Source organism: Excalfactoria chinensis, chromosome 8, assembly GCF_039878825.1.
Source record: "Excalfactoria chinensis isolate bCotChi1 chromosome 8, bCotChi1.hap2, whole genome shotgun sequence".
Lineage (NCBI taxonomy): Eukaryota > Metazoa > Chordata > Aves > Galliformes > Phasianidae > Excalfactoria > Excalfactoria chinensis.
Genome location: NC_092832.1, coordinates 22,935,445 through 22,963,181, shown reverse-complemented (window position 1 = coordinate 22,963,181; position 27,737 = coordinate 22,935,445). Strand labels below are relative to the sequence as shown.

Here is a 27,737-nt window from a genome sequence, read left to right as displayed (position 1 = left end):
TCAGTCCAGGAAGTCTTACAGCTTTCTCTATCAGCCCTCACAGGGCTGGGGTTGCTCTGCACTTCACAGCTCTCCCACCTTACCTTTTGAAGTCAGCCTGTTGTTTTGCAAATTTAGAGTTTCCAATCTGTGAAGACGAGCAAGCTCTTCTGGAAAGATTTCTTCTATCTGGTTGTTCTAAGAAAATGGAGAGCGTTAATCATCAGCAAAGCAGTCCAAGAAAGTTCCCAATAAAACCCAGACTGTGAACTTCAATAAAATTTGGAAACGAACCCACCACGTCAAATCACTGTCAACAGCTTTCTCTCCGTAATGAGCCAAGTTTGGATCTCAAAACCAATACAGCAAAACCCAGCAGCATTTGAAGGCCTGAAACAAATTCTGTAGCCTGTGTCCATCTCTATAAATATCCAACCTATGCACTGGTAGCACACAGTGCGATCATGCCTGGCAAGACCTATAAGCCACTTGCCACAGCCTTGAAGTTGCAGCAAATCATTTGCTACAAGGTTGGCACTGTGGAACTTCAGGTTTACTGCTGCTGTTATTTGAGTGTTGTTTTTAACATGAAGGATTTTTGTCCCACTGCAAACTTGTCACGAGCAAAGAGTCAAACTGCATTCTCTTTCACTGGCTTTACTGCCAGGAGTCATTACTGTCAGATTTTCATTGACAAGCTTACTAACATTTAGACCATTTATGAATTGAGTGTTTTAGCATCTAGGAGACTGAAAAAGGACTTGCTGTACTGGAAGCCAAGCTAATACACAAAGTGACAGCTGCTGCTCCAAAGTAGCTTTCCTGCTTTTGGCATTAGAGACAGGAGCCATGCCTAGCACACGCCTTGAACAAATCTGTTGAGGAGGGTGCCAGATGACATTACAGTTTTTCTAACTACACAGCACTCGGATGGAAAGCTCTGTACAAAATCTGCATGCTGCCCGCTGACCAGCCTTGCTAAACAGTGGCAATAAACAAGCAGTTGGTTTAGGGCTAAAGCACGTTGAGTGCAGCACCAGCTGTCTGAACATCACGGCCATCGCCACCCAGTGCTGCAGTGCTCTGTGGGCACTGTCCCTGGGCCTGGAGGTGGCTCCAGCCATGCTTCAGGTGCCCCCCTGGGCACACTCTGCTTACAATACTTTAACTAATACGTAGAATCATGGAGTCATGATGGTTGGAAAAGACCTGTAAGATCATCTGGTCCAACTGCCCACCTACTGCCAATACTGCCTGCTGACCACATCCCTCAGTGCCACAGGGACTTCATATCCAACCTGAACCTGCCTGGTGCAACTTGAGGCCATAGAGCTCCCATGTAGGGCTGCCAGAAAATTTATTAACTAAAGGAGCCTAGCCCATGTTTTTCATAGACAATTCAAAATCAAAGGCCTAAACCACAAAAAGCAATTCTTACTTTGGACAAAAATTCTCCTCTTGGACCTGGGGAAAGAATACGGAGAAAAAAATCCAACCTTTATTTCCTCCCCTGATGTGTGGGGAAAGAATGATGAAACTTCCCCTCTCTTCTGAGAGGAAACCCCAGAGGGCGCTGAGGGAGCAGCAGCCCTGCTCTGGGGCAGGAATGGCGGGGTGGGGGAAGGGGGATCCTGAGATGGTGGGCGAGGGGAACCAGGCACACTGGGTGCAGCACCAGCACCGGGCATGCTGCTTCCAGCGCACAGCGGAGAGGCAGGACAGAGGCAGGCCGGGAGATGCAGGCTTTTACCTGCAGCGAGAGGTGGTTGGTCAGCTCAGGCAGCAGCAGCGGGAACTCCTTCAGGTCGATGCCACCGCAGTCCACGACGCCCTCCTGGGTGCAGCCGCAGTCTCGGGGGCAGCCGGAGGCCGGGCCCGGTGGGCGCCTCCGCCCCACAACACCCTCGGAGAAGTCGTTGGCGGCGGCACAGCCCAGCGCCAGCAGCCCCAGCACCAGCAGCTCCCGGCCGCCGGCTGGCATCGCCCCTGGAACAGACAGAGGGGTCGGCCCGAGGCGGGAGCAGCCCGGCCTCCTGCGGCCCTCAGCCCAGAGCCCAACGAGCTGAGGGAACCGCGTTCCCGCTCCCCCCCCCAGCCCTGAGGTGTTCCCGCTCCCCCCGCGTGCTCTGAGGTGCTTTTGAGGCCCCGCACCCCACAGCTGGGGTTGCTGTTGAGGCCCGAGCTCCCCACGGGTCCCCAGCTGCAGCCGGGCCCCAGCCCCACTGCTGACCACTCACACTGTTTATGACATTTTTTCATATTGAGAAACGCCAGATGATCCCGGAGATTTATACAGGAGGTTATGCAATGTTATTTCTGTAACTGCTGTCGCACTGCTCCATGCAGTTATGAGCAGGGAAGCGAGTCCCACTAAGGTACACGGTGCCTCGTCCTGCACTGTGCAGCTCCCAGCTGTGAACCCACAACGGGCTTCCTGCTGCGCCTGGACATTGCCCACCTGAATCCGAGGCCTGGCTGGTGCTCAGCGTTCATCCTGCTGGAGCAGGTTACAATAATGCAAACAGCGCTGGAGCATCTGCCCGGCAGCCAGCTGGCCCTGCCGCAGCCCTCTGCCTCATTCCTTGCCCTTCTCAGATTTCACACTTAACGATTTGCACTCAGAACAAATCGTGGCTTTTTTCCCGTTTTCTTTTTTTTTTTCTTTCTTTGCAAATTTCTTTGACAGTGATGAGCAATTCCTATTGGGCTGAACTTTTAAGGTCAAAAAGCAGAATGGATTCGTTGACCTCAGTGTGAAATAAGTACTCCGCTCACCCCACCCCCACAAGGCAGGCCGGCAGCACCAGCACGGCTCCCTTTGCAGCCCCAGGGTCTGCCACTTGCACCTGCTGCACCTCCCCACCTCTGGGCGCTCTCTTACCCTGCTCCACTATTCCACAGCTTCCATATCTGCAAAAGCTGAATGTCATGAAATTAATCTCCTTTATAAAACATACCAGAGATCAGATGGTTTTCCTTATACGGCAATATAGCTAGATATTAATAGAGAGATCAAAATTGGCCATATGAGTATGCCAGCAGTGGATTAGTAAAATCCTTAGTATTTGGTGACCTCACCTCAGGAAGTATTTCAGAAATCTTAGAGAAAATAATCCCAGAAAATAATGTCAGGAAGTGCGAGATATCAGATCTCTAACAAAATATTCCCCCCCTCGATCACTTCCTCTTACAGGTGTCTACAAACAAAACTAAAGGCAAAAAAAACCCCACAGATGCATACAGATCAAAGCCAGCCCTGCTGTAACAGGGCCAACGCTTTCCATAGCAAGTTACATCATGGTTAGTATCAGGCCCTGTGTTTGCTGCATGCTGACATTTCCACATCTATAGCTGAAACGTTTAGCGTGAAAACTAGCCAAGGAAGGAAAAAATGAAAGCATGAAATACTGCATCGGTTGTACAGCAAAGCTGCTGAGACAACCTCACCCCATTGCCTTCAATACACATGCTGCTGCTGTGATGCCTTTGCAGGGAATGCTGCTGCGGTGCCACCAGGAGACACTTTGGACGCACAAACATCTGCCTGCATCTGGAGTGCAGGCAGTAAAACCAGGCACGGCTTTTTTTCTTTCAGTTCAAAGAAAGCCTGAAGTAACTCACTGCATTTAAATTCATTCCCACGAGCCTAATCCAAATCCCTGTTAAGAAACCTTGTGCAATGAGTAGCTCAAAACCCGCTGGAAAGAGCACTCTTCCCTTGCAGCCAGGCTTTCACCCAAAGACTGAAGTTTCACTGAAAGCCACTTCAGGGTTTTCTGTGGCTGCACCTTTCTGAGTCCAGAAAGAACCACTTTGCTGCTGTGCAGCCCCAGAGGCTGTGTGCTGCACAAGAGGTGAGCTGAAGCATCAGGATGTCTGTAGCTCCTCAGTGCTACAATTACCTCAGCTAACAGCAGAATGATGCTCGGAACACCTCACCTCTGTGTCTGTTGGATCTCCACGCACGTTCTCACACGACACACACACAGCTGAGAAAACAGCCCCTCCTTCAATATCAACAGGTTAAGCAAATTAGTGACTTACGCTGAACGTCCCCTCTGAGAGCCGCAGCTGACAGGCGGCTGCAGCATGGGGTCTGAGCAGCCAGCTTTTAGAGCAATGAAGTGCTGAGAAACTCACCTCTGCTGTCAGAGATCAGATGAATGGAGAAGAACATTTCCCGTGCTCCCACAGGCTCCCTCGGCTCATGCCATGTCAGTTACACACGCTGAGTTCAGAGCAAGTCTCCTCTTTCCGAGCCAGATCCGTTTCAGATGTGAGCAGCAGAGTAACAGGCAACCCCCTACCAACGAGTTTGCTGCGCTTCCCAGCGAAATCAGAGAGGAATTTTCCAAATCACCATATGGGAAAATGTGAGAAGGAAAGAGGAAGCAGCTATAGTCTGAATATAAAGACTTGGGCAAGAAACTATCTCCCACTGCTTTTTGTCAGTGCAGTTCACAAGATCTGTGAGAGATGCCAAAAGAAAGCACGCTGGATCTGACAGAAGCAGAGGCGGCGTGTGCTTTAGCACTGCATTGCAGCTGCACTGCCTGTCACCAGACCTTTCATTTTAGCCGCATTCAACACCAAATCTGAACTCCAGGTGGGAATGTCCTCCCGCTCCCTGGGGGCCTGGTTCAGATTAGCCAGGAGCAGACAGAGCCACAGCTTGTCCTGTATTTCATCTTGCCGCCTTTTATTTCCCCCTGATTTTCAACACATCAGCTGACCTTCAGGGACCAGGGGTACAACGGCTGTGAAATGACAAATGCCTCAGCAGCAAAGCCCTAATGCTTAACGTAACACCTATCGCCCAATCTCTTCTGTATTTTCTAAGCCCCATATTATAGCATGAAACATCAAAGCTCTCCCCCTCAACTTACTCCAGCCACTATTAGCCCCAAAATCTCACATTTCCTATTTCTTTCCCCCTGTAAGAAGAGAGGAGCACGCTGTTTATAACACAGGGTGCTCCAAGTGCACCAATACTTCCAAGAAAACAACGCAGCTGTCTGCCATTGGCAGCTGAGTTACTTCTTTAAATACAAAGCCACCTGTCTGGGGAATGCCCTGCAGCAAACAGTACCTTCGCAAGACCTGCAGAGGATCTCTCCTCACCACGAATCTGACCTTCTTGCTGTATTCCAAGAAAAAAAAAGGCACACCAATTCTTTCCTCTCGATTCCAGCTGAAGTCTAAAGCAATTAAGTTATTTCCTCCCTCTCTTCTTCCAGGCTCATATCAACTGGAACCGATCCCCCTCTGTGCCACGTGTAAGTTGCAGAAGTTACTGTGGGAAGTATGCTTTTACTGAAACAAAAACAACAACAAAGCAAAGCTGGCTGCTTAGTCTTACTGATTCAGAGATCCAGAATGGATTTGCTTGCTCCTCTTTCATTATCACAGCACCCTGAATCCATACAAGAAGATTAACGCTGTGTTTTCAGGGAGGGGACAACAGTGTGTTGATGCTGGGAGATCCCCCAGCTCACCCCAGTCTTCTGATGGAGTAACAGCGTGGTGAAAGGCAGCCACTGCTTCTGTCACTACGGCTTTCTGGTGCTTTCAGAGGAAAGAAATCACACCGCAGGACTCACAACTCAGAATGAGTTGCATTCAGAATCTCCAGTCCGACTCAAGTCTTTGTGCCCTTGCATGTTCCCTGCGGTGGTAGCTGCAGTCTAAACAAAGCAACATTCAGGTTCAAAACATGAGGCTGATAATGCAGTTTAAATTCTGGTACGGTCACTCTTTAGATCGCATGGACAGCATAAACAAATAAAGCACATCCCAGTCAAGAATCAACAGGGAAGAGAACAGAAGGTGTAAGCAGATCTATCAAAGCACGAGCATATTTAGGAAGGTGCAAGAACGCTGGCTTAGTCGGCAGCATTACATCAGCTTCCTTGCGATAAGCACGGAGTGAGGCACAAGGCAGTCAGGAGGGTTAAGTTTTAGTTGTATCAACATGTCATGAAACATTCTTTACTTTCAGCTTTAGTTACCCAATTTAAACAAGACTCTGCACAAACACTGACGTTCCTCAAGGGTCCGGTGCTGCATGCTGACACTGTGCCTTTAATTGAAAGCAGAGAGCAAAGCCTATTAACAATCTTTTAAGTAAGTTGCTGTCATTTGCTTTAAAAAATGAACAATCAAAACATTGAGAGTAAAAGGCGTTTTTGTCTCCAAGGCAGGAAAGGAAGTATTTTTCAAGCCTAAGTATGCACAGCAGAGCCTGGCCAACTGCCTATTGGCATCTGTGTGTTGATCCAAATGAATTTTAAGATGTTTGTTCTCCCAGAGGATAAGTACTATTCAAACAATAATAATAATAATGATAAAAGAATCCACGACTGCTTTTAATCTACCTGAAATATGGGACACAGACCCAGCATATTTTGTACTTGCTTTACGCCATACATGTTCCTTTGAGCTTGCTGCAGCATTACTGGGGTGATTCTGTTACTATACCAACAGTAAATAACTAACATTTCCCAGAACAACCACACAGCGTCTTATAAAGTCATCTGCTCTTCCCTCAGCAATGAATCCTTGTTGCAGATATACGGTACAGAACAGCTCACGCTGTTACTCCAACAAATTACCCTTCTGTTTACTTAGGTAATAAGTGAATTTTTTCCACTTGTGTTTTGCTGTGTTTCTTTCTGCAGCATTTGCTCTCCACATGTGGTTTGCTTCCACGATTTCTCATAGCTGGGACTTTTTCCTGCCTTTTATCCACCGGGCTAATTGCAATCTTATTCTTCTCTGTTTAACAAGAGCTGACATCCAGCTCAGTGCTCTGTGAAGCAGGAAGTGATGGAGTTCCTGTTCCAAGGAGGTGACAGTTTGAACAGCTCTCAGATGAACCGGGCACGTGAGGGCTGCAGCTTCAAGCCCTACGGAACTGACCCTGTCCTGGGGTCACAGCAGCCTCGGTGGCTCAGGGCTGTATCTCCCAACAGGCCCACAGGGCAGAGCCCTTTCTGACCCTTTGGAAAGGCCACAACACACGACTCACTGATCCTTCATCCCAGCTGGATACCAGGCATGGCTACACTGTACTGCAGCCCCAACAACTGACCTCTCTGTGCCTCAGTGTTCCCCACCATCCCACCTCACCACCACTGGTAAGCAGAGATAGGCAACAAGCCAGAAAAATCACAGAGCTCGTCCCTGTGCTGTAGGGTGCACTAGAGGCTCCTCATTTGCCCTAGAGGCCAGCAAGGCACCCCAGCATATTTTAGAAGTTCCCTGCAACTGCCCAGCATGTTTTATAGCCCCTCTGTACACTCAGATGCATAAGACTCCTAAGAAACCTCACTGCTTTCTACAGGCTATAGAGGCCTCCCTGGGTCAATAAATACACCCTCTGTGTTCTAGTTTGTCCTAGAAGCTTAGTAGTGTGCACTTAGAGGACTCCATAGAGCCCCCTGGGGTACTCCAGGGCATGCTGGAGCACTCCCAGAGACCCTGAATGTGCTCTAAGTCACACTAGAGGCTTCCCAGTGTGCCCTAGAAGACACTCAGATCCTCCCACTGCAGTCTAACACACACTAGAATGCTCCCATAACACCTAAGTGTGCTATAGAGTGTCATGAAGACACCTTAGCATGCAACAGAGGACCCCCAGGACTCCCCAAGCTTACTGAAGACCACAGTAGTACAAATACAGCCCCCCAGGTGAGCTCTAAGGTGCCCTACAGGCCCTCCCAGGAACACCCAGTGTACTCCAGTGTCCATTAGAGTGCTCCCCGGGCTCTCCACTGTGCTGCAGCATTCCCCATAGGGGGCACAGCATGCAGCCCATATGTAGCCTGGCCCAGCTCATCCTGCTGCCTAAAACCCGCCAACGTTGATGTGACTGAACTTCATGACTACTTCTCTGTTAATGAATTCATACATTTCAACACCACATTAGCTAACCTAGCGGGAGGAAAAAGCAAGCTGTCTGCGTAGTGACATAAAGATGTGTAAATTGGGGGAAGTATTTAACAAATTGGTGCATGACTGTATTCTAAGAGAAGCACAGAAGGCAAATTAAAGTGTTGGACAACTGCATGAAATAACATGGCAAGCTTATGAGACAAAGGGCTCCAGGACTGAAGCATCCGATGCAGTATTTCTCTTAATTATTGAGGGACTTTGAGAAAACATCCCACTGCTGTCACTAGGTGGTGTGTTTTACACAGCCTGAGCATCCTCAAGGAGACAACTTCCCAGATCCGCAGCAAACATTGCTATGCAGCCCCCCAGCGTTGATGAGAACTTTGCAAGTAATTCCTTTTGGAGATAACCAAGCAAAGATATTTCCACAGCAGTCACTAATTACAGCTAACCTTTCTTTTACAAAAGAAAACCCATAAACTTCACGGTATCTTCCTTAATACAACAACAAAAGCTATTTCTGTTAAGTTTGGGATCTCAAAATACTTAACTGATGTTATTCCTACAGGTGGTCACTGTCTGTCCCTGTTTCTCAGCAATACAGGTTTTCCTTTGTGTTCTTGAACGTGCTCACCTTCTGCCACACGAGATGGAGCATCGGGATTTGTGAGGATAATGCACCTTCTTTGCTGGGAATGAGAAGGTGGCAGAAAGCTGAAGAAGAAACCTTGTAAATAGCACAACTTAATGTAAATAGCTGCAGCAGCTCAATCACCTGCTGTCGGTTTGGGGTTAAAAAAAATAAAAATAGCATAGGGAAAATTGGGAAGAAAAACACACCAGTTAAATGGGAGCGTATCGTGATAGAAGAATTCCACTGCTAGTGATGTGTTAATTCTCGTCAGTTCCACGGTGAAAAATGTAGAGGCAATTACTGGTATCTGTGCCTCTCTCAATTGCAAAGGACTGAGAAGAGCCACAGAAATGCAGAGTCATGCCTGCAGGCATTCGGCTCCTTTCCCCGTGGAGCAGCCATGAGGACAGCTCTGTGCCCAGTGGAGGACACAGAAGGCCCCAAAGCACTCCAGGACATGGCACACTGTGGGCACACACTCTTCTTGGCACTGGGGAGCCTGGGGGTGGTCTGCTCAGTCTCAGACATGGATGGAACTACAAAACTTCCAGCTCTTTCTTTCCATAATGTTTCTCTTAGGAACGCATAAGATTCACCACATTTAATGCAGATTCTGCCTGTTTCTTGCCCATGCAGCTGCTTATGGGTAGGGATGGAGTTCTGTGAACAGTAAGAGGTGGTGGCATCTCTATGATGAAAGATTTGAAAGTTCCTCAGTCCTGACCCACGTATGGCAAGTGCACATAATGGACTGAGACAGAGTTGGAGGCATCTATGGGCAGAAGCTGAGGAAAAAAAAAGGATGACCATGGAAGCCCTGAGTGACAATCTGTATCAAATATTCAATTTAGTGCACGAATATGAGATCTACATTCGCAAATCCAAGGAAGAGATGAACAGAAGAACAGGAAAATTATATTTAATTTTCTATTAAACTCCCAACCAGAATACATGATCCCAAAAACAGAAGTTAAAGCTTTTACAAATAAGAAATTCCTAATGACCAACACCAGATTTTCTCAGGAGAAGGCAGGAAAACGCTGGTTATATTCCTTCTCTGCTCTCCTGACAAACCTTACCTTTGTTCAAGGTTAAGCATTATCAAACTCTGTGAATCTCAAAGCAACATTCTAGTTGCCACCTACCTGTGGATAGCTTTAACTCCAAAGTAGTAATAAGAAAAGTATTTTATAGCAAATTCCTGAAGGCTATTTTAAAAACATTGTTAGAGATCCCCCCTTATAAGACCATTTTAATTAAAGCAGCAGCAGATTTGTTAGAACCGAAGTCTGAAAGCATTTGCATGATCTCCTATTACAGTCTTTTAAAAATGCTAATTTAAGTGACAGATCAAACTATTTGTAACCTTCCTCGCTCTCTTCCCAACTAACCTGGACAACAATACGCAGCCTTCATCAACTCTGACTTTTACAGAACTTTTCTTAGATTAAAAGAAAAATTTGTTTTCATAATATGCACCATAAACCATTTGCAAGTTATTGCCCCAAGCTTAGCCTAAAAACCTTTGCCATTTACAAACTGATGGAATTTATTAAGCGAGCTAAGATCTCTAATCACTGAATTTAGGTGAGAGAGGTCCAAATAAGCCCAGTCTGTGGCATGTTATCAACATCCAGCATCATTCTAACTTGTTGTAAAGAGTATGAAGTACTGACTGTTACTTCAGCAAGCTCAAAGTTTAGCTTTTCCTGGCTGAAGTTGCAGGTTCTGAAGTTTCATTGCCATGCCCATGTTCCCAGAAATCTTCAATTTGCCTTGAAAGAAGGCCTAGAGAGAAAAAAAAAATAGCATGAATGCAATAGCAATGCAACTCATTACTCCTGTCATACTCCTCCCAAAAGTTATGTGTTGTTATACACCTGCAGGCCTTGGCCTGCAATACTGTAATTCCAACAGCTCTGTCAGACACCTGGCATTCATTCATCAGCAACTGTTATTTTCTGACACTAAAAGGAAGAACAGTAGCCTGACAAAGTATACTTACTATCTTTGTGATACCTGAAGAGAACAGACTTGGTACTGCACATTACTTATGTTACCAGAAAGCCCTCCCAGCCATGTGGCTTTAGAGAAAGGGATTCAAATAATTTATTCTGATCTACTCAAATACTTTAAGATGAAATACACTCAAAAATGACCCCCCAATATTGGTACTATCATACTTTCATCCATGCTACACTTACTGTCTGAGGATTCATTTTGCCAGTCATCAGAGCTAACAAATCAGTGTCAGCCATCGTAATTGTACAGTCTGCCTTCTTATCTGCAAAACAGAGATGACTGTGAAGATTCAAACAGACAGAACAGTATCACAAGCTGCCAAACCCCACAGAATCTGCCACCATTCCAGATTAGCACAGCGGTACCTGAAGCACTTTTAAATAAAAGCCATTAAAAAATATCAGTAAGAGATCACTTAAGAGTCAACGTGCATCTGAGCTGTATTGTAGCATATAGTAAAGGGCTAAAAACTTCACATACCTTATCTTCCAGGCACTGTATTTCTAAACCTAAACCTTTGATAAAATCTTGCCCACACAACAGAAGAGAGTACTATTCTTTCCATAATATCTCAGATAAATGAAAGATATGAAAGAAGACTGACTTGGAATTAATTAAAAGCTTTACAATGCAGGTTCATAGGCAGGCAAGATTTTGAGAACAGTGTCATCTTTGGCTTTATCTTTACATTCAAAGGATGCAGTTTCAGACAAAATATTTCCACGGCAAAGGTACAATCCTTCACCTCCAATACTTTTATTGCAAACCCACCACCCAGTCCTCAAGTCTTATTTATGTCTGTCCTTTGTAAAACAGGCAGAAAGTTTATGTCAGCTAATACAGTATTGGAATCGATTAAGTTTTATTGCTTAACTAGTTACAAAGAAGGAACCAGATGAGTTAGACCAGTCTACCACCTACCGGTGTCCCACAGAGCACCTGACAAAGCAGAACAAAAACTAACAAATAAAGAACCATACACACAAACCCACGAAACAGGAGTTCTGTTTACTTCTCTCCTGGTCCCCGTGGGAGTTGAGTGACACAGCTGATGGCTACCTCTAACAAAACATGCACCCACCCACACAAAATTCACAGGAGGAGAAGTCTTGGTCCTGAACGTCAAGGAATAGAAGTGTTACTATTAAGAGAAGTTTATAACTAAAGTAACACTAACTCCACTTCTGTTCAGCATCACTACCACTTCAGCAGAACAGGAATGTATAATCTTTACAATCATTGCACTCATCTTCTGCAATGACATCACAAAATAACACTGACCTGAATTAACTGCTACTGAGCCTTTGCCATTCTTCACATCTACTACCCAAGTTGCCTCCTTCCCTCCGGGACCATCTTTTATTTTGAAGGCAAAGACACCACCAATTTTCTTGACAAATTGCTCTCCTTCCTGCAATGGACACATAAGATGCACGTTATTCATTTTCTTCAGACGAATTTTAGAAGAGAAAGAGAAAGCACTTTAAAAAACTTCACCCTTTCTACCAACAACTTCTACTACCCATAGAACTACTCCTTCCCCTCTACTAGCCTTCATTTAAACAATCAGTAAGGAAGAAAACACCCATGGCCATCTTTCCCTATTAAAATGTATCCAGCAAAACAAAACAAAAAAGACAACTGCCCCAACAGTCTTGTCTTGCTGTCTACCAAAGCGTGATTTCTTCTTTTACTCATGCTTACAAAGCAATAGATAACAGACGTGTTAGTGTGAGCTCCTTGTATACGACCTAAAAGTGTCTCTACTCAAATACTCTTGTACAGGTCAGGGCTGTCTGAAAAAAATGCTTTATGGCACAGAACTGAAAGAGATCTGACAGTGAACTGTTTCAACAAGCAGTAATGAAAAGGTGGTTTATGCTACTGTATACCCTCCAGGTTTTGCACATGTCCTGCCATAAATTAAAATAGCATTACAGGTAAAAGTAGACCCCAAATACCTCTTGGAGCTTCTTTTCTATCTCTTTGAAGACCAAGTGTGACTTAAATCCATCAACCGCTGCGCTGAGAGGCACAGCTGTAACTCGGCCATCACTGGAGGGGAAAAAAAGAAAAAAAGTCATTTAATCACAATTTCAACATCTTCAAATCAATGCAAACAGGCCAACAGCACTGAGAAGAGCCACACTGAAATGCTTCAGCAACACAGGGCAACCCCACCAAATCCAAGCAGAGCTGACTTCCTGAGGGTGAGACAGCAGTATCACTGCCACCTCCAGCACTCAGCCACTTCAGATGTGCAGGCAGGGCATGTGCTAAGGAAAGTAAACCATCGAGATCAATCAGCCAGCTCTATCGCCACACTGTGTGCAAAGAGAGAAACAGCACATCCACCACCTCAAGGACTACACAGACTGCATTTGTTCACGTGTGATCAAATAAACGCCTTTATAGAACGGGTCCAGAAGTTCAGCTGTTGTATTCCCAGAAATGGCCCTAAATTCTTCAGAACCACTTGAAGAAGTGCTGCCAGAACTGATTGGCATGGTGCGAAGAGCAAAGCACTCCTGTAGATGTTTGCTGGGGATTGTGTCATTTGAAGACAACACATAGCTGTTAATACATGATGTACCTGCAGGATGAAAAGATGCAAGGTACCTACAGAAAAACCAGCAGAACTGATTTAAGAGCTGATCCAAAACAGAGCAAGTTCTGCTATCGCTTATATCTTAAATTCTTGGCAACTCTTACCAAACCCACAGATTACAGGCAGGATCTGAATCTAATGAGTGGGTCTGTGCACACCTCCTAAGTGTGCAATGCTGCCTTTCCCTCACTTACACAATGCACAGCACCGTGCAGTTACGTAACTGCTGTCTCAACACACCAGCTGCACTGGTTCATTCCAAAGTCTCTTACACGTTGGTGGATCTCCCTGTGCCAAAGTCTTTCAGAGAGCCAGGGATCTGCAAACACCTTCAATACAGGTGAAACATGGCCTGCTGAGGGGTGAGGCCCCGGTAATAGCAAAGCAGTGCTCTGTGCCTGGAGGCACCCACAGCCACGGCTGGGGCAGCAGAGCCATGCTGGGAAGGCACTGGGGTGCCAACAAAACCACTCTGCGATGCTCTGCCTCGGGACTCACCTATGAAATAACAAAGACAACTCTCTATGAGAATGGAAATGAAGTTACCTATAGGAAATAAAGGCATTTATTTGGGAGAACCTTTATCCGCAGAGGCAAAGCTCCCCACAGCTGACAGGAAGGCGCTGCCCCTCAGTGAATGCTGCACGGACAGCAGAGCAGACCCCGCTCTCTGAGCTCACACGGAGTTCTACACATAACGCTCCAAGCGACGAATAAAGCAAGGCACGGCCTGCAGCATCGCCCTCAGACCCCATCTGTGCACAGCCGGGCCTTGAGCACCAAGCCTCGGCTACAGCTCGTGCCTTCAAGCCCCGCTCCGTCCGCGGAAAGGCAGGTCTGGCTGCTGGGAGCAGCGCGTTACGCACACCCGGCCCAGCTCACACACGCGGCGCCGCTTCCCGCACCGCACACGCGAACCCCCTCCGGGCTCAGCCCATCTCCGGGCTCGGCCCCCCTCCGGCCCGGCGCTCACCTGGCGGCTCCGGGGAAGCCCATGGCGTACAGCGTCACCACCGCAGCCCCGCCGAGGCCCAGGTTGTGCTGCAGCGCCCGCCGCGCACCGCCCACCTGCCGCCTCCCGGCCAGGCCGCGCAGCTGCCAGCAGAGTTCGGCGCACTGCGCCAGGCCTGAAACATCGAGCACAGAGCGCCGTGTGGGCGGCGGGGAGCGCAGCGGGCGGCCGGAGCGGCGCCCAGCGGGAAGCGGAGCGCTCACACGGAGCTGGAATCACGGCTGGGAACGTGACTCCAAAAGCTCAGTTCTAAAGTACGGCAACGAATGAACAGAGCTAGTGAAACTAGTCCCCCCTGTGCCCGTACCAACAGCAGCGGGAAGCACCTGCCTGCTCCAAAACTGCTCCGCACCTGAAGGTGTGACCGAGTGCATTACCTGTAGCCCCCAGTGGATGTCCTTTGGAGATCAAACCGCCGCTGGGATTAATGACCCATTTTCCTCCGTAAGTGTTGTCTCCCCTGTCGATCAGCTCACATGCTTTTCCTGATGGAGACACGGTTAGAAAAGGAGAAATGCTCAGTGGTTTAAAAAACATCTTTCAGTTCTAAGCATCACAAACCGAAGGTGCTGCAGGTCCTCTCTGTCTCAAAAGCTCAGAAATACACACCAGCACAGACTTTGAAGGGCAGGCTGAGCTGAGCCTTCAGACCTGGCTTACATGGCCGGAGAAAGGGAAGGAGGGAGAGGAGCCAGGTAATGAGTGCCGGATGCAAGGGCTGGTTTTAACTGCTCAGCTGTGCTGCGGATGAGCAGTGTTGTGATATGGTCAACATAGTGCAGTGATTAGTTATTATATTAAGAAAGCTACCAGGAAATGTATAGGTTTCCTTTTGTAAAAGAAAGGTTAGCTGTAATTAGTGACTGCTGTGGAAATATCTTTGCTTGGTTATCTCCAAAAGGAATTACTTGCAAAATTCTCATCAACGTTTTGGGGCTGCATAGCAGAGCTGTGAAGCTGCCTCTGTGAGATCGCTCATGCTGTGTACAACACACCACCTAGTGACAACAGCTGGGTGTTTTCTCAAAAGCACATCACAAAATCAGGCAAACACTTCATCAGATCCTGCAGTCCCAGAGCCCTTCACCTCCTTCTGCTTGCTTAGAAGAGCCACTCCTGTAAAAGCTTGCTGGGTGATTTCATACAGTTATCCAACACTTTAATTTGCCTTCTGTGCTTCTCTAGAAATCACAGTAATACACCAATTTGTTAAATCCATCCCACAATTTGCACGTCTTCTCTATGTCACTACACAGGCAGCTTGCTTTTTCCTCCAGGTTAGCTATTATGGCATTCAAATGTATGATACCTGCCCAGCACACGACTCTAATTGCATGAAGAAGTAAAAAGATATTCGTAGCACTTCCCATTTGAATAAAACAAAGAGCTTCGCTGGTTCTATTACCTTCTGGGCAGAGTCCAAGAGCTTCGTAGGTAAGGAACTCATTAACTGAGAAACAGTCATGGAGCTCAATCACGTCGACATCGGTAGGTTTTAGGCCTGCCTTTTTGAAACATTTCTCTGCGGCTTTTTTAGTCATATCATAACCAACCTGCAAGAAGTTAAAACATCATTAAAGAATGTCTGTTTTATTGTGCTTCTATTTATCCTGCAATAACCCATTGGAGGTGGTATTCTCATTCACTTTAGTGCATCTCCTACCACAGCCTTTCATGACTACACAACAGGTTATTTCAGCTCCGGAATTACATTCACTTAAGGAAATAAGATATATTAGAGATTATATCTATTAGGATTATATATTATACCCTATATTATAGGATACATTATAAGGAATAAGGATATTTTAACATAAGAAAAATGGGTTTAAGTTTTATTCATCTTACAAACAGAGAAATCAAACCAACAGCTTCGCATGAGAAACCACATTTCTTCCAGTTCAAGTTTCCATTAAGCAGCCTTTAAATCATTAGGCCAATGTTTATCCATTTCTTAGTGTTATTCCATAACCATGCTGTTTGCCCGCTTCACCTGCCCAAATCACAGTCTGCTTGCTTGTTGATTGACAGTCCACACTATCATTAAGACAAAATGAAATCCCAATTATTATGGACTATCAGACCACAAACCTACCATCTTCATACAGCTGTTCTCTTCAAATGTGCTCGGCAAATCAGTAGCCATCACCTGCGCCAGAATTTCCACAGCTTGAGGCTGTAACTTCTGCCTTTTCACAAAGTCCTCACTGGCCAGAACTGCAGCTGCAGCGCCATTTGAAGTTGGACTAACGGGAAGAAAAACAAAGTCATCATCACTGTGAATTATTAATGCTGATCCCCCACAGCATTACGTCTGAAAAGAAAGGGGGAAAAATACTGCTTTCTGACTGATGCAATTGAGACTACAAATTCCACTAGTGTTTGCTGAAGACCTCCAGACTGGAGTAATATATATATATATATATATATATATGTGTGTGTGTGTGTGTGTGTGTATATATATACAAACTTTGAATGCATGACACCTAAACAACTAGGAAATACTTACAATGAACTGTAACTTTGAATTTAATAGTAAGAGAACTTTATTTAAGTAGATGAGCTACCAAACTTCTCTTAACAAGACTGCTTTCCCAATGCAAAGTTCTCTCCTTACCAACACTGCAAGACAGTCAAGAAGTCAAAGATCTTGCGAGACTGCAGAACTTCATCTAATGTGTATTCCTTCTGGAACTGGGAGTACCTGAGAGGAACAAAGGTGCCAGTTTAGTTGCAGTACAGTCCTTGGGAGAAGGCATTACTCATATCTCACTCTCATGCAACTAACTATACAGCTGTTTTTACCTCGTACAAGACAATGGATTTAGAATCTCTACCAGCTGTAATAAACAACATATTCTAAGTATTTCTAACAACTGCATCAGTGTTGCAGGAATTGTGTACAGGCAACACATGCTCAGTATGGAGTTGGAGTGTTTTACTCACGGGTTGTTGGTTGAATGGCTGTGATTTTTCCATGCAATTTTTGCAAAGTACTCTGGATTTGTCCCTGGAAGGAGAAAGTGAGCTGTGCTGGAGTACTTGGTTTAAGCACAATGTTCTAACATAACTATATATTATATTATAAATACTGTGTCAGTGTCAGAAGAATTTGAACTTCACAAACAACTTTACAAGAGATTGCATCAAAGCCTTCTTTTAATTCAACATTACTCTAAGAAAGGGGGTTGAGTTCTAGATAACAGTTCACTCCACTTGAATATTCAATGCTCCCTAACATGAAAATAGAGAAAATATGTGTCCTCATTTGAAGTATCACTATATTGCTACAACCTGAACGCTACTTTTCATAGCAGGACAAAACAGTTGCTGTGAAATCTTGGCCTTCTAAAATCTTTCCACATGCTAGCCTAAACCTAGGTGCAAATAAAAGATGCTGAACAGACTGGCATGCTGTCTGGGAGGCAGTTCCCTCATCTGGTGAGGCAGGAAGCAATGGCTGTGGCAAAGACTAGAGCTGTATGTCAAATCAAACACCCAAACGTTTTCGTCACAAAGTTCAGTCTGTGAACCTGCCGAACCCTCCTAAGACAAAAAGAATGAAGGAGGTTGCACAGTCTTTTTCTATAGACCTTACAGAAGCACAAACCAAAGACAATTTATGGCAAAATGTATTTTAACAATACCGTATTTCTCCATGTGTTCTTTGCCAGCATTTGCAAACATCTGCGGTGTTACTGGAGCACTTGCTAAGCCGTATTTATTTATCATGATTTCTAAATGTTTGTCCATTGGATTAGTTCTGTCTGAAAACTAAGAAGAGAAACAGATATAAGGTAAACCATGATGTCATTGTTCTGTATTAACCCCACCTTAAATACGTTCTTTGCAAAGCACTAAAAGCATGACGGGCTGCTTCAGATTAATTCTGAAACATTCCGCGCTAAATCTGCACATCATTCCTGCAGTCAGAACCATAAAACTCATTACAAGCTTCTATGAGTCAAAAATAACCAAAGGTTTATTTTGTAGCTGTCTACAGCAGCACGTCCAACAGCTCACGTTTAGGTGAATGTCTCAGAGAACGAGAAGGCATTTTCCATCGGCCAACACAACGACATACAAAACATTCAGACACTTACACCCGAAGCAAGGGATCCTTTGGCCATTCTCTCGAAGCCAAGTGCCAGAACACAGTCTGCCAAGCCTTGAAATAAAAGTTTTGGCTATTTAGAACACAACGCAGCTATAAATGACAACACGTACCATCAGCTTTCTCATTACAATAAACGTCCATTACATCTACCAGCCCTTCCTCCTCCCTTCTCAGGTTTTAAAAGTGAGTCCAGTTGGGATGGGGATGTTCTGTTACAAAAACATTACTACTGAAGAATGAAAGATCACCTGAGGACTTAGGTTTACTTTAGAACAGTTCTCCACTGTTTAAGAACAATTACCTCATACTACCAAGCACTTTTATCTCTGCCAGTAATACTAGAATAATCATACAGAACCTTCCCATCGTTGTTGTTACGGAAACATAAGCAATTAAGTGCAAGAAAGTAGCAGAATCCACAAAGGAACTTAAACAGAAGCAGTGAGTTATATAGAAATAAAGTCTGTGAGTTACTCAGCTGCAGAGCAGAACAACTCACCTCCCTCTACCAGCTGTCTGGCCATGAACAAAGCAGTAGATCCAGTAGCACAGTTGTTGTTAACATTAATGATAGGAATGCCAGTTAAACCTAAACCGTGATAGATGGCTCGTTGTCCACAGGTTGAGTCACCTGTATGCAAACACATAACATTAACACCGGATGTAACATTAACACAACACAATGCCAGTGTTCAGGCCTGAAAGTCTGAGCTGTCATCTCGACTATCTCTTATCCACTTTAGAAACCAGGATGGGAAATTGATGGGGATAAACTTCATACCCATGAGCGTCACGGATCACACACATCACACACATATCCCAAGCACAAGATGATACTCACCATAAACATAACCCACACAGGCCTGCTCCACCGCTGAATACGGAATCCCAGCATCAGCTAAAGCCTTCTGGCCTAAACCGTTTGAGGAGTTGGGGTGAAAAGGAAAAGAGCTCTCATTAGGACGAGCTTGTGGTGTTGGTTCTCAGCAAGCTCCTTCCCCAGCAAAAGCCAACCAATCAGCCCCGTATTCATGCACAGAGGCTGCTGTTGGTCCTCGGGAAGTACAAGTAGCATGCACGGATAGGAAAGGATGTGTTGGATTCAACTTCAAGGCACCCTTTTGACTTCAGTCTGGTAGGGCTGAAGGTCAGTTGGGGATTCTTTCTTACCAGTTTTAGATTTCCTTTTTATGTGCATCTGACTTAAAAGAGCACCGGTGATCAAGCTAAATGCGTTTTCACTGTTGACTTACCAGCCTCTTTAGCCAGGTCGGGATAATCAGCGCTGTTCTCACTGGGCTTTGCAAACTGACAAGCAAAAAGAAACAAAACGAACCACTCAGATTCCCCCCCTGGAGATACACAGCTCTATGACTTTAGAGCGATAAAGGAACAGTTTGGAAGCAATTCGTTTACAGATCCCGTTTGCTAACGTAAGCCATTTAACTGACCCCAAAACCACGCGGCCAAAGTCCGCACGGCACGGCCCAGGCCCGAAGCGGGCCGCCCGCTCCCCAAGCCCGGCGCTGCCCCGCGCTGTGCCCATCGCCGCAGCCCGCCGGGCGCTCGTGGCCCTGCGGCTTGGCCCGCGGGCATCGCAGCGCCCGCAGCCCTGCGCACCGCCCCGCGTTGGCAGTTCACGCGCTTCCCCTTCCCCCCCAGCTCCGGCCGGCCGCCACGGGCTCTCCTCAGCGCTCGGCCCGACCCCGCGAGGCCGCCCCGTACCTTGGTCATGCCGACGCCCACCACGAACACCCGGCGCTGCATGATGGCGGCGGGACGCCCCTCTCCTTCCTCACAGACTCCGCGCGCGACAGCTGAGCGGAGGGGCGGGGCTTCAGCGCCAGCTGGGCGTGGCCTCGCTCCGGGGAGGCGGGGCTAAACTGCGACACCCCTTTCTTCTTAAAGGCGCAGCGTCCCGGGTCCGCCCCACGGAGGGTGGGAGGAGCGGAGGCGCGGAGCGGGCCGAGCGGCGCCATGATGCGGCTGGGGCGGGCGGCGCTGCGCTGGGGCCGCGGCGGGATCCATACGGCCGTGCTGCGGCCGGGCGCGGAGGTGCAAGTCGGCGGGGAGAGCGGCGGTGAGTCCGGACCGCCCCGGAGCTCGGCGCGGGGCCCGAGCGCGCCGCGGGTCGGGCCGGTATCCCCGGCATGCTCACAGGCTGTGCGGTGCGTGCCGCGCCCCGCCTAAGAACTGCCTGCGAGCGGACAGGGAAGCGGCCGTGGGCCCTCCTGGTGCACAGAGCGGCAGCCAGTAACTTACCGATCGCAGCGCCGCTGTGCTGCTCGGGCTCAGGAACTCGGAGCGGAGTCCTCTCCCATAACGAGATTGTTGCCACGGAATGGAGCGCGAACTTGGAGTCTGTGTCCAGCTCGTGCAAACAGCAGCTCCCACCAGACGTTATTTTCACATTAAGAGGTGGAGCTGAACACAAACTATAAGATAAAACCTGAATTGAGGAGCACCTGAAACAGAAATGTAACATAGATATTCTTGTCTCCATTACTGCTGTGTTTCTGCAGCGTATCCTTGGAGGTGACTGATTGATTAAGATCTGCTTATTTATATCAGTCGTAGCACTACTGACTGTTACAGTCACCGTGAGTACAGGATTTCATAGGCACCAGCTCTCCTGTATTTCCTAGCACTGCCCCTTTGACATTAATCGGTTGTTTTAGACAATACTTTGTGTGCGTTTTCAGGAAAGAGAAGATGCATTTGCAGATATTGCTCCCATTTGAGTTACTGCAGCAGAGAATTAAATGAACTATAACTGAACTTGTCTCCTAAGGTATTGCTGAAATCCTAATGAACCGACCCCATGCAAGAAATTCTTTGGGAAAAGTATTTGTAGATGAAGTGAGTATGGCCCTGGCCTGTCAACATGCTTGGAATCACAATCAGTTAATCAGTGTGATGAGAATAGCTGTGGGAAACACGCAGCCAAGATTTGATCTCCTTCTGAAGGTTGGCAAAGCAGGTTATCCTGCGGGGAAAGAGGGCCCAGTGTCTGTAAGTCCAGGTGGGGAGCAGACCGATGGAGCTGGGTCAGCTAACTGAGATGGGAGTTAATGGAGTAATCACAGCAACGGTGTGCTCACTGCCAGACCTTAGCAGAGCTTCGATAATCTTTGATAATAGGTTACAGAGAGGGCTCGGCTCATACCTGGACAGGCAGGAGAAGTGTAAGGGACAGCAATGATCCATCTTTGAATGGGGAGGAGAAGGAGATGGGAAACATCCCAATGCTGTCACAGCGGGATCAGATCTGTGATTTCTGCTTAATTCCTGGTGCTAGCAGAGAAATTAAAGGGAAAAAAAAAGCATAGATTAGAAGCTTGCTCTAATTTCAGTACACACATCCACGTACTTAAAGCTTTCCTCTTCTTTACCTCTCACAGCTCTTCAGTGCGCTGGAACAGCTCCGCTTTGATGAGAAGGTTCGTGTGGTGGTGTTCAAGAGCAAAGTGAAGGGTGTGTTTTGTGCCGGTAAGTAACGGGTCTGCAAACTGCGAGTAAAACTCCACGGCTCTTAGGGCTGCGTGCTGCTCACTTTGTACAAACAAAGCACTCTCACCTTTTTCTTTCTTCTGATTGAGGTGCGGACTTAAAGGAGCGTGAAAAGATGGACGATGCAGAAGTTGGACACTTTGTTAAGAGGCTGAGAAATCTCATGGATGAAGTTGGTAGGTGACTGTCTCAGCTGGAAGACTCATCTCCAACAGAAACGCTGTGGGAAGGGCAGGTGCCAGCCAGCCCCAGCAGGATGTCAGTTGGCTCCTGCTTACATCCCATATAAAGGGCTGATTAGAATTAAACACCAACTGTGCTGCTGCTGTTCCACAGACAGGATACATTTCAGCTCTGAATTCTCTAAGATGAAGAGCAGTGGACAGACATACGTATTAGTATCTGCTGCTAACAAAGCGTTCTGTATAGAATTCCAGGTAATCCTTGAGAAACAGTGCTAGACAAAGTAAGTAATGTTGGTTGTCCCAGTTCTAAGATACGCTCAAAAGCACTGATATCATGGTAACCTAAAAGGAGGGGGCTTGGACTTCTGAATGTATTTGATTGCGTCAGGGTATTTATACCTGCTGCTCCCCACTCCTCTTTTTTTGGACCAATATTCCTTCCCTATTTAAGAACTGTTCTACTCTCACTAGAGAAATACCAGAGTCAAATCTGACTGAAATACCAGTGAGAACAGCAGAACAACCAGAACAGAGAACTACTAAATGCTTTACATTTAGGCTGTTACATTCCAGAATTGGGTGCAATATTGTTTTGGGAAGAAAACCTTATAACCTGTATTGTCTCTCTAGCTGCCCTGCCCGTACCCACAATTGCTGCAATAGATGGCTACGCACTGGGCGGTGGACTAGAACTGGCGCTGGCTTGTGACCTTCGAGTTGCAGGTCTGTGTGTTGCTTAATATGGGACTGCATTTTAAAGGAAGCTTACCCTCATGATAGCTGACTGTTACAGGAACCTAGGAGGTGAATAAAAGAACTTACATGGCGCAAGAAATAAGAAGGCATTTGTGCAGAAGTTGAAAGGGTTCCTTCAGAAAACCGTTCACTGGGGGGATGCAGTAGTTCTTATGCAGTATTGAGTCAACACTCTGGTTAGATCCAACATTCATGACTTAAATCAGCTTGGAGAAGTAAGGCTTTTGGTGTTTCAGTTCTTTCATCCAATATATTTTATCTACTGTAAGCCCAAAGTTCATTTGCTAAAGTAGTATTGCTCCTTACCCTTAATGCAGCAGTTATATATACGTAATTCATCTGATTTGAGATGGACATTAAGCACTGTGGTGTTTAGACTTTCTAGCTGCCTGGAAAAGCATAGTACAGCTCCTATGGACAATGTGTACATTAAAAAAAAATAATTAAATCTTTTTTTTTTTCCAATAGCTTCATCAGCTAAAATGGGTCTTATAGAGACCACACGAGGGCTTCTTCCAGGAGCAGGTAACCTTCATTGTATCTTCATTCTATCCTCTTATTTTCTCTATGGTTCCATTAATATTCTGCCCTTAGAGCAATGTAATTAAATAACATCTTCTACAAGCCTGAGATCTCTGAATCGAGAGTTCTGCTCCAGGTCCTGTCTCACTGTCAGTCTAGGATGGTCCCTTCTCTCTTTTCCCATTCATTAAAATACTCAAGAATGCAGAAGACCTTCAGATGTTTGTCAAAACGTTGACACGTTCAGCCAGTAGTTGTTAACCCTTTATTTTTCAGGCTTCCCTCCTGCATAAAAGACAAAATGCTGTTGCTTTTTGGATGCATTTCTCAGAAATGGAAAATGGTGTTTTTGCTCTTGTCCTAAGGTGGAACCCAGCGCCTGCCCAGATGTGTTGGTGTAGGTCTTGCAAAGGAACTCATTTTCACGGGGAGACAGATAGATGGACAAGAAGCCTTCTCAATGGGATTAGTAAATCACACTGTGCCCCAAAACGAGGAGGGAGATGCAGCTTACCAGAGAGCATTAACCTTGGCTAAAGAAATCCTTCCTCGGGTCAGTGTTTTATTCATACTGTCAATGTAAAGAATGCATTTCTGCTTCCCTTAAGAAAGAACAAACAACTGAGATCTCTTTCTATGAAACATCCAAGTCTTAAATCCTGATGGTCAAGTCCCTTAATTCTGTTGGTTTTGTGAATGCAGTTTCTGTGGGAACAAATGAGTTATTTAACTCATAGTTGTAGTTCCCAGACCTGCAGCATACATATACACAGCGTAAGGTGTCAATCTATTGATTGTAGATAACACTAAGTTGTATTTTAGAAGTAGTTAAACAACTAACTGCAGACTAAAGGTCAATTGGAGGTAGGGGGATGCTGTGACTGCTTCTGTATTTTGAACTGACCTGGCTTTTTTGTTTTTGTTTTTTTTAATAAAGGCTCCAATTGCTGTGAAAATGGGAAAACTGGCAATAAACAGAGGAATAGAGGTAATCAGTACTGCAGTAAAGGAAGCAGATAAGCAGCTCTGACAAATTACTACAGTAAAAATACAACAGTTAACTGTGATCCTTGTTTAAACAAAGCCTTTAAAACTCCTCTTAGAGCTTTTAAAGACAGAAGTAACACAGCAGGGTTTCATTCTGCAGATGGTAGCACTGCAGTTCTAATACAGGAGTGAAGCCTAATGCCACTCACTACCAGTTAATTTTCCACTGTGTCCCCCCCCTTTCCTTCCCTCTTGTCTGCAGGTTGATATTGCATCAGGGATGGCAATTGAAGGGATGTGTTATGCACAGGTAAGTTCCCTTCAGGCTGCTTTTTAAAGAGAACCACAACTACTGCATGTTTTCTAAAGCCAGACACCCTGTTGTATTTTCTTCTCCAAGAGAGAAGACTGGCAGCAGCTAGATCATAAGCTTTGACAACATAAACCAAGTGCAGTTCCAGATGGTTTAACTGCTGTGCCTCTCAGTTTTCCATACCTTTAATACTTCTCCTGGGTAGTTCACTGATTGCTGAGCTTTGTCTCAGAAGCTCTGATTTTCACTACAACCCAACCTCTCTATTTTCCTCGTTGCAAAATGTATCATTTTAAGAAAAGCAATCTCTGCAAAGGGCCTGAAGCCACTAGTGCTAAGTTGATTGGCACTTAAATTTAATTCCTTTATCACCAAATAAATATTTGTTTCTTTAATGCAGAATATTCCCACAAGAGACCGTCAGGAGGGAATGGCTGCCTTCAGGGAAAAACGACCACCTCATTTTATTGGCAAATAATGCTTCCCCTTGTTGTGCCTGCACTCCCCATACGTAGCTCCTTCTCCTTGCCTTGGACTGCATTTCTGAATACTCACTGGATCATTTTTCTCTAACGATTCACCAATAAAGATTTGACTTTGTACAGCCAATTGATCTTAAAGAACGTACATCTTTCCTTGTTCTGAATCTGAAACAAGCTAGCCCTAAGGCAGTACAACCAGATGAACAAAAAGTTAATTAGTTAATTAACTGATTAACTTTCTGTCAGGATGGACTGCCTCTAGGCTGAACTGATGGATCTAGCTTCTAACCTTGCTCATGCACACTGCTCAGTTCTCCTTCTGTGCTTCCGTAGATGGCTACAGAATAATGTGTGTGGGCTAAGGTGAGGAGCAGAGCTGCTCTTTGGAGACAGCATACTCACAGCCCGACCATAGGTATGGTTTCATAGAGTCTCTGAGAAATGCTGAATTACAGACAGGGTCCTGGTGTTTACTGTGACTGAAGGGGCGTAATACTGTATTTCTAAACTGAAGCCTAACAGTACAGAGGTCTAAACATTTGAGTCCAGCTTCCTACTTAGAAAAGAGGGGCTGAAATTGTCTTCCTCCAGGACTCAAAAGCTACATTTTCCTCTGGGTTAGCAACACTAACCTTATAGGATTGGCCTTTAAGAAGCGATCTTCAAAGCAATATAGCATTTCTATAAACATATGTTTATACTTGTAGCTGTTAAAAGACTTAAATTAGCCACAAGACAAACTATCAAAGTCTATGAACCTACATTAGTACCTTAACAGGGGTTCTCTGTCCGTCAGGAGCTCTTTGGGCATTCTCTGTTTTATGGATGTGGCAATTCCCCTTCAGTTGATATTACAGTACTGAGCAGCTGAAGTGGAAAAAGAATGGAAAAGTTTACTTTAGGAAAAGTGAAGAGATAATAAAAACCTAGGCAAGAATGTGGCAGTCAGAAGTGGCTGAGGATTTCCTTTCTTTCCCCTGTTCCATTATTTAGCAGCTATGGTGAGACAGAAGATTGTATGCTGGTGGCAGCAAAAACTCAAGCAAACAAAAATAAATAAACTAGACATTCTAATTCACCCATCACTTATCTACAGAGCCCGATTATAAAGAAAGATAAAAGGCACTGTTTCTCTGAGTTCAAAACAACTGCTTTTAGGACAGCTCTCAGAAGACTGAACAATAAGACTATAAAGCAGTCATAGACTCATAATGCAGATAAAAGCCTCATTTTCAAATTACAGTGCAGTTTTTTATTGGTACTGAAGAGCCCCAGACTTCCCTGTACACAAAGTAGCAGCTGCCAGCTGTGCACTCTGCAAGTTGGGCTTTGCTTCTCAGCACAAAAGTCCCCCATGTCAGCAGTCACAGCTCTCAAAGATGCCAAAGAACATGGAGCAGCTTTGATGCTCCATAAGCAAATGTAAAGGCAAAACAAAAAGGTAGAAAAAAATTATTAAATACTTGGTAGGCTTCAGCAATGTAACCGTATGCTTTAATTTTTCCTATTCTTTCTTGATGAAAATTTATCACAGTGGGTCAAAGTATTAGAGTCACTTTGGTGAAAATCATCTGTGAAACTGGCCTATGAACATACTGTGTCTAAACATGAGGTTTAAAAAAAAACACCACTATTCTCTTGACAACTTACAAGAAATACAACTTTCCAAAGGTTGCTTTCCATTATCAGTGCTCTTCCAGCACCCAGATATGCCACTCAATGTAACTGTTGCTTCCAACTTCCCTGGACTGCAGCCTTCAAGCAAAAGTGAATTAATAGAGAAATAAGCTTTCAGTAAACATACAAGAGGTTACCAGAACATACTAAGAAAATGAAACTTACCGTATTAGAAATAGTCTTCACAGTCTTGAATCAAACCAGAACCTAACAATACTGTAAGTGAGGTAACCTTACCAGATTACACAGTACAAGTTTCCTTTGTAAGGGTCTGCAAAGGTAAAGCAGAGGCATTATCTTCAGCCTTCACAAAAAGATAAATGCCACTGGCCTATAGTATCACTCTACCCTGGCAGGAACTCCTGAAGCTGCACAGCAATTTGAAGACTCTTTTCTGTAAGCGGCACATACAAGTAAATGCTTTGTTTAGTAAGTTTACAGCTTGCAGCCATGCATGTTTTTCTAGTTCTGCTCACTGTTTGCCTGAAGCAAGTGAGAACAAAACAAGAAAGTCATGGAAAACCCCTTAAAATTCTCTGGCTTCAGAATTTCATGGAGCAGCATCTTCACTATCTGGACCAATGGCTGCATCAGATTCATTTTGTGCAGCGCATGGTAGCAGAGATTTAGTCATGATGTTGCACCCATTTCTCCTGCTATTAGGAAAGAACAGTACTGAAGAAGAGCTGTCATGTCGGGTTCAGATTCTTGTGGTACCAACCAATTCATATTCATTCCACTAACACCCCTTTGCATGCAAGTTATAAGACTTTCACCACAGAAGCGCAATAGCAGACATCCCAGAAGGGTGGTAGATACAGATTTGCAGATCATTATTTTAAACCACCTTTGTAATTCAAAGCTACAATCAATTTAATTTCTTTCTGAATCAGGAAAACAGTATATAATCAGGTACACGCAGCAAAAACATGCTAGCCAAATTATACCTTCATACAAATAGCAATTACACAACATGACACTGATAGAGTTACCAGATCAGTTCATTCTGAAGGTGCTGAAGTACACAATGACTAGATAAC

The 27,737-nt window shown here is 45.4% G+C and overlaps 3 protein-coding genes across 6 annotated transcripts in view; 1 reads left to right on the top strand and 2 right to left on the bottom strand.

Moving 5' to 3' along the window:
* Positions 1–5,339, bottom strand: part of PODN (podocan) — a 56,986-nt gene extending 51,647 nt beyond the window's left edge. For 2 of the 4 annotated variants that reach the window (XR_011904455.1, XM_072342812.1), the window contains exons 1-3: positions 4,120–5,057; positions 1,730–1,965; positions 84–177 (exon numbers count right to left, since the gene is read on the bottom strand). Coding sequence is in view for 1 of the 4 variants with exons in the window: in XM_072342812.1 (XP_072198913.1) it covers positions 84–177; positions 1,730–1,965; positions 4,120–4,156 (367 nt within the window). In the remaining 3 variants the exon portion in view is untranslated. The other 2 variants (XR_011904457.1, XR_011904456.1) reach the window with 2 other exon arrangements.
* A 4,066-nt stretch (positions 5,340–9,405) lies between these two features.
* Positions 9,406–20,121, bottom strand: SCP2 (sterol carrier protein 2). Its single transcript, XM_072343568.1, has 16 exons — positions 19,991–20,121; positions 19,519–19,573; positions 19,107–19,178; positions 18,765–18,896; positions 18,252–18,316; positions 17,796–17,922; positions 17,095–17,158; positions 16,766–16,852; positions 16,244–16,394; positions 15,554–15,701; positions 14,526–14,633; positions 14,110–14,263; positions 12,490–12,583; positions 11,810–11,939; positions 10,711–10,790; positions 9,406–10,294 (listed from the first exon to the last, which is right to left on the bottom strand). Exons 1-16 carry the CDS (start codon positions 20,030–20,032, stop codon positions 10,199–10,201), a joined length of 1,605 nt encoding a protein of 534 aa, XP_072199669.1. The 5' UTR covers positions 20,033–20,121; the 3' UTR covers positions 9,406–10,198.
* Positions 20,122–20,215: 94 nt separating this feature from the next.
* On the top strand, positions 20,216–25,145 carry ECHDC2 (enoyl-CoA hydratase domain containing 2). The gene is made up of 10 exons (XM_072343569.1): positions 20,216–20,345; positions 21,057–21,124; positions 21,667–21,754; positions 21,865–21,951; positions 22,591–22,683; positions 23,185–23,241; positions 23,604–23,791; positions 24,176–24,226; positions 24,488–24,535; positions 24,939–25,145. The coding sequence occupies exons 1-10, from the start codon at positions 20,243–20,245 to the stop codon at positions 25,014–25,016; spliced, it is 861 nt and encodes a 286-aa protein (XP_072199670.1). The 5' UTR covers positions 20,216–20,242; the 3' UTR covers positions 25,017–25,145.
* The last annotated feature ends 2,592 nt before the right edge of the window (positions 25,146–27,737 follow it).

What these genes read in the sequence shown, in the direction of transcription:
- SCP2 (XM_072343568.1), bottom strand. Translation starts at nt 20,032, where the DNA reads ATGCAGCGCCGGGTGTTCGTGGTGGGCGTCGGCATGACCAAG. An exon ending in TGGGCGTCGGCATGACCAAG is followed by an intron (nt 19,574 to 19,990) that starts GTACGGGGCGGC and finishes TTTGCTTGTCAG; the next exon opens with TTTGCAAAGCCCAGTGAGAA. An exon ending in TTGACTGTCTTGCAGTGTTG is followed by an intron (nt 16,395 to 16,765) that starts GTAAGGAGAGAA and finishes TCTTCCCGTTAG; the next exon opens with TCCAACTTCAAATGGCGCTG.
- ECHDC2 (XM_072343569.1), top strand. Translation starts at nt 20,243, where the DNA reads ATGATGCGGCTGGGGCGGGCGGCGCTGCGCTGGGGCCGCGGCGGGATC. An exon ending in GAAGGGTGTGTTTTGTGCCG is followed by an intron (nt 21,755 to 21,864) that starts GTAAGTAACGGG and finishes CTTCTGATTGAG; the next exon opens with GTGCGGACTTAAAGGAGCGT. An exon ending in CAATAAACAGAGGAATAGAG is followed by an intron (nt 24,227 to 24,487) that starts GTAATCAGTACT and finishes TCTTGTCTGCAG; the next exon opens with GTTGATATTGCATCAGGGAT.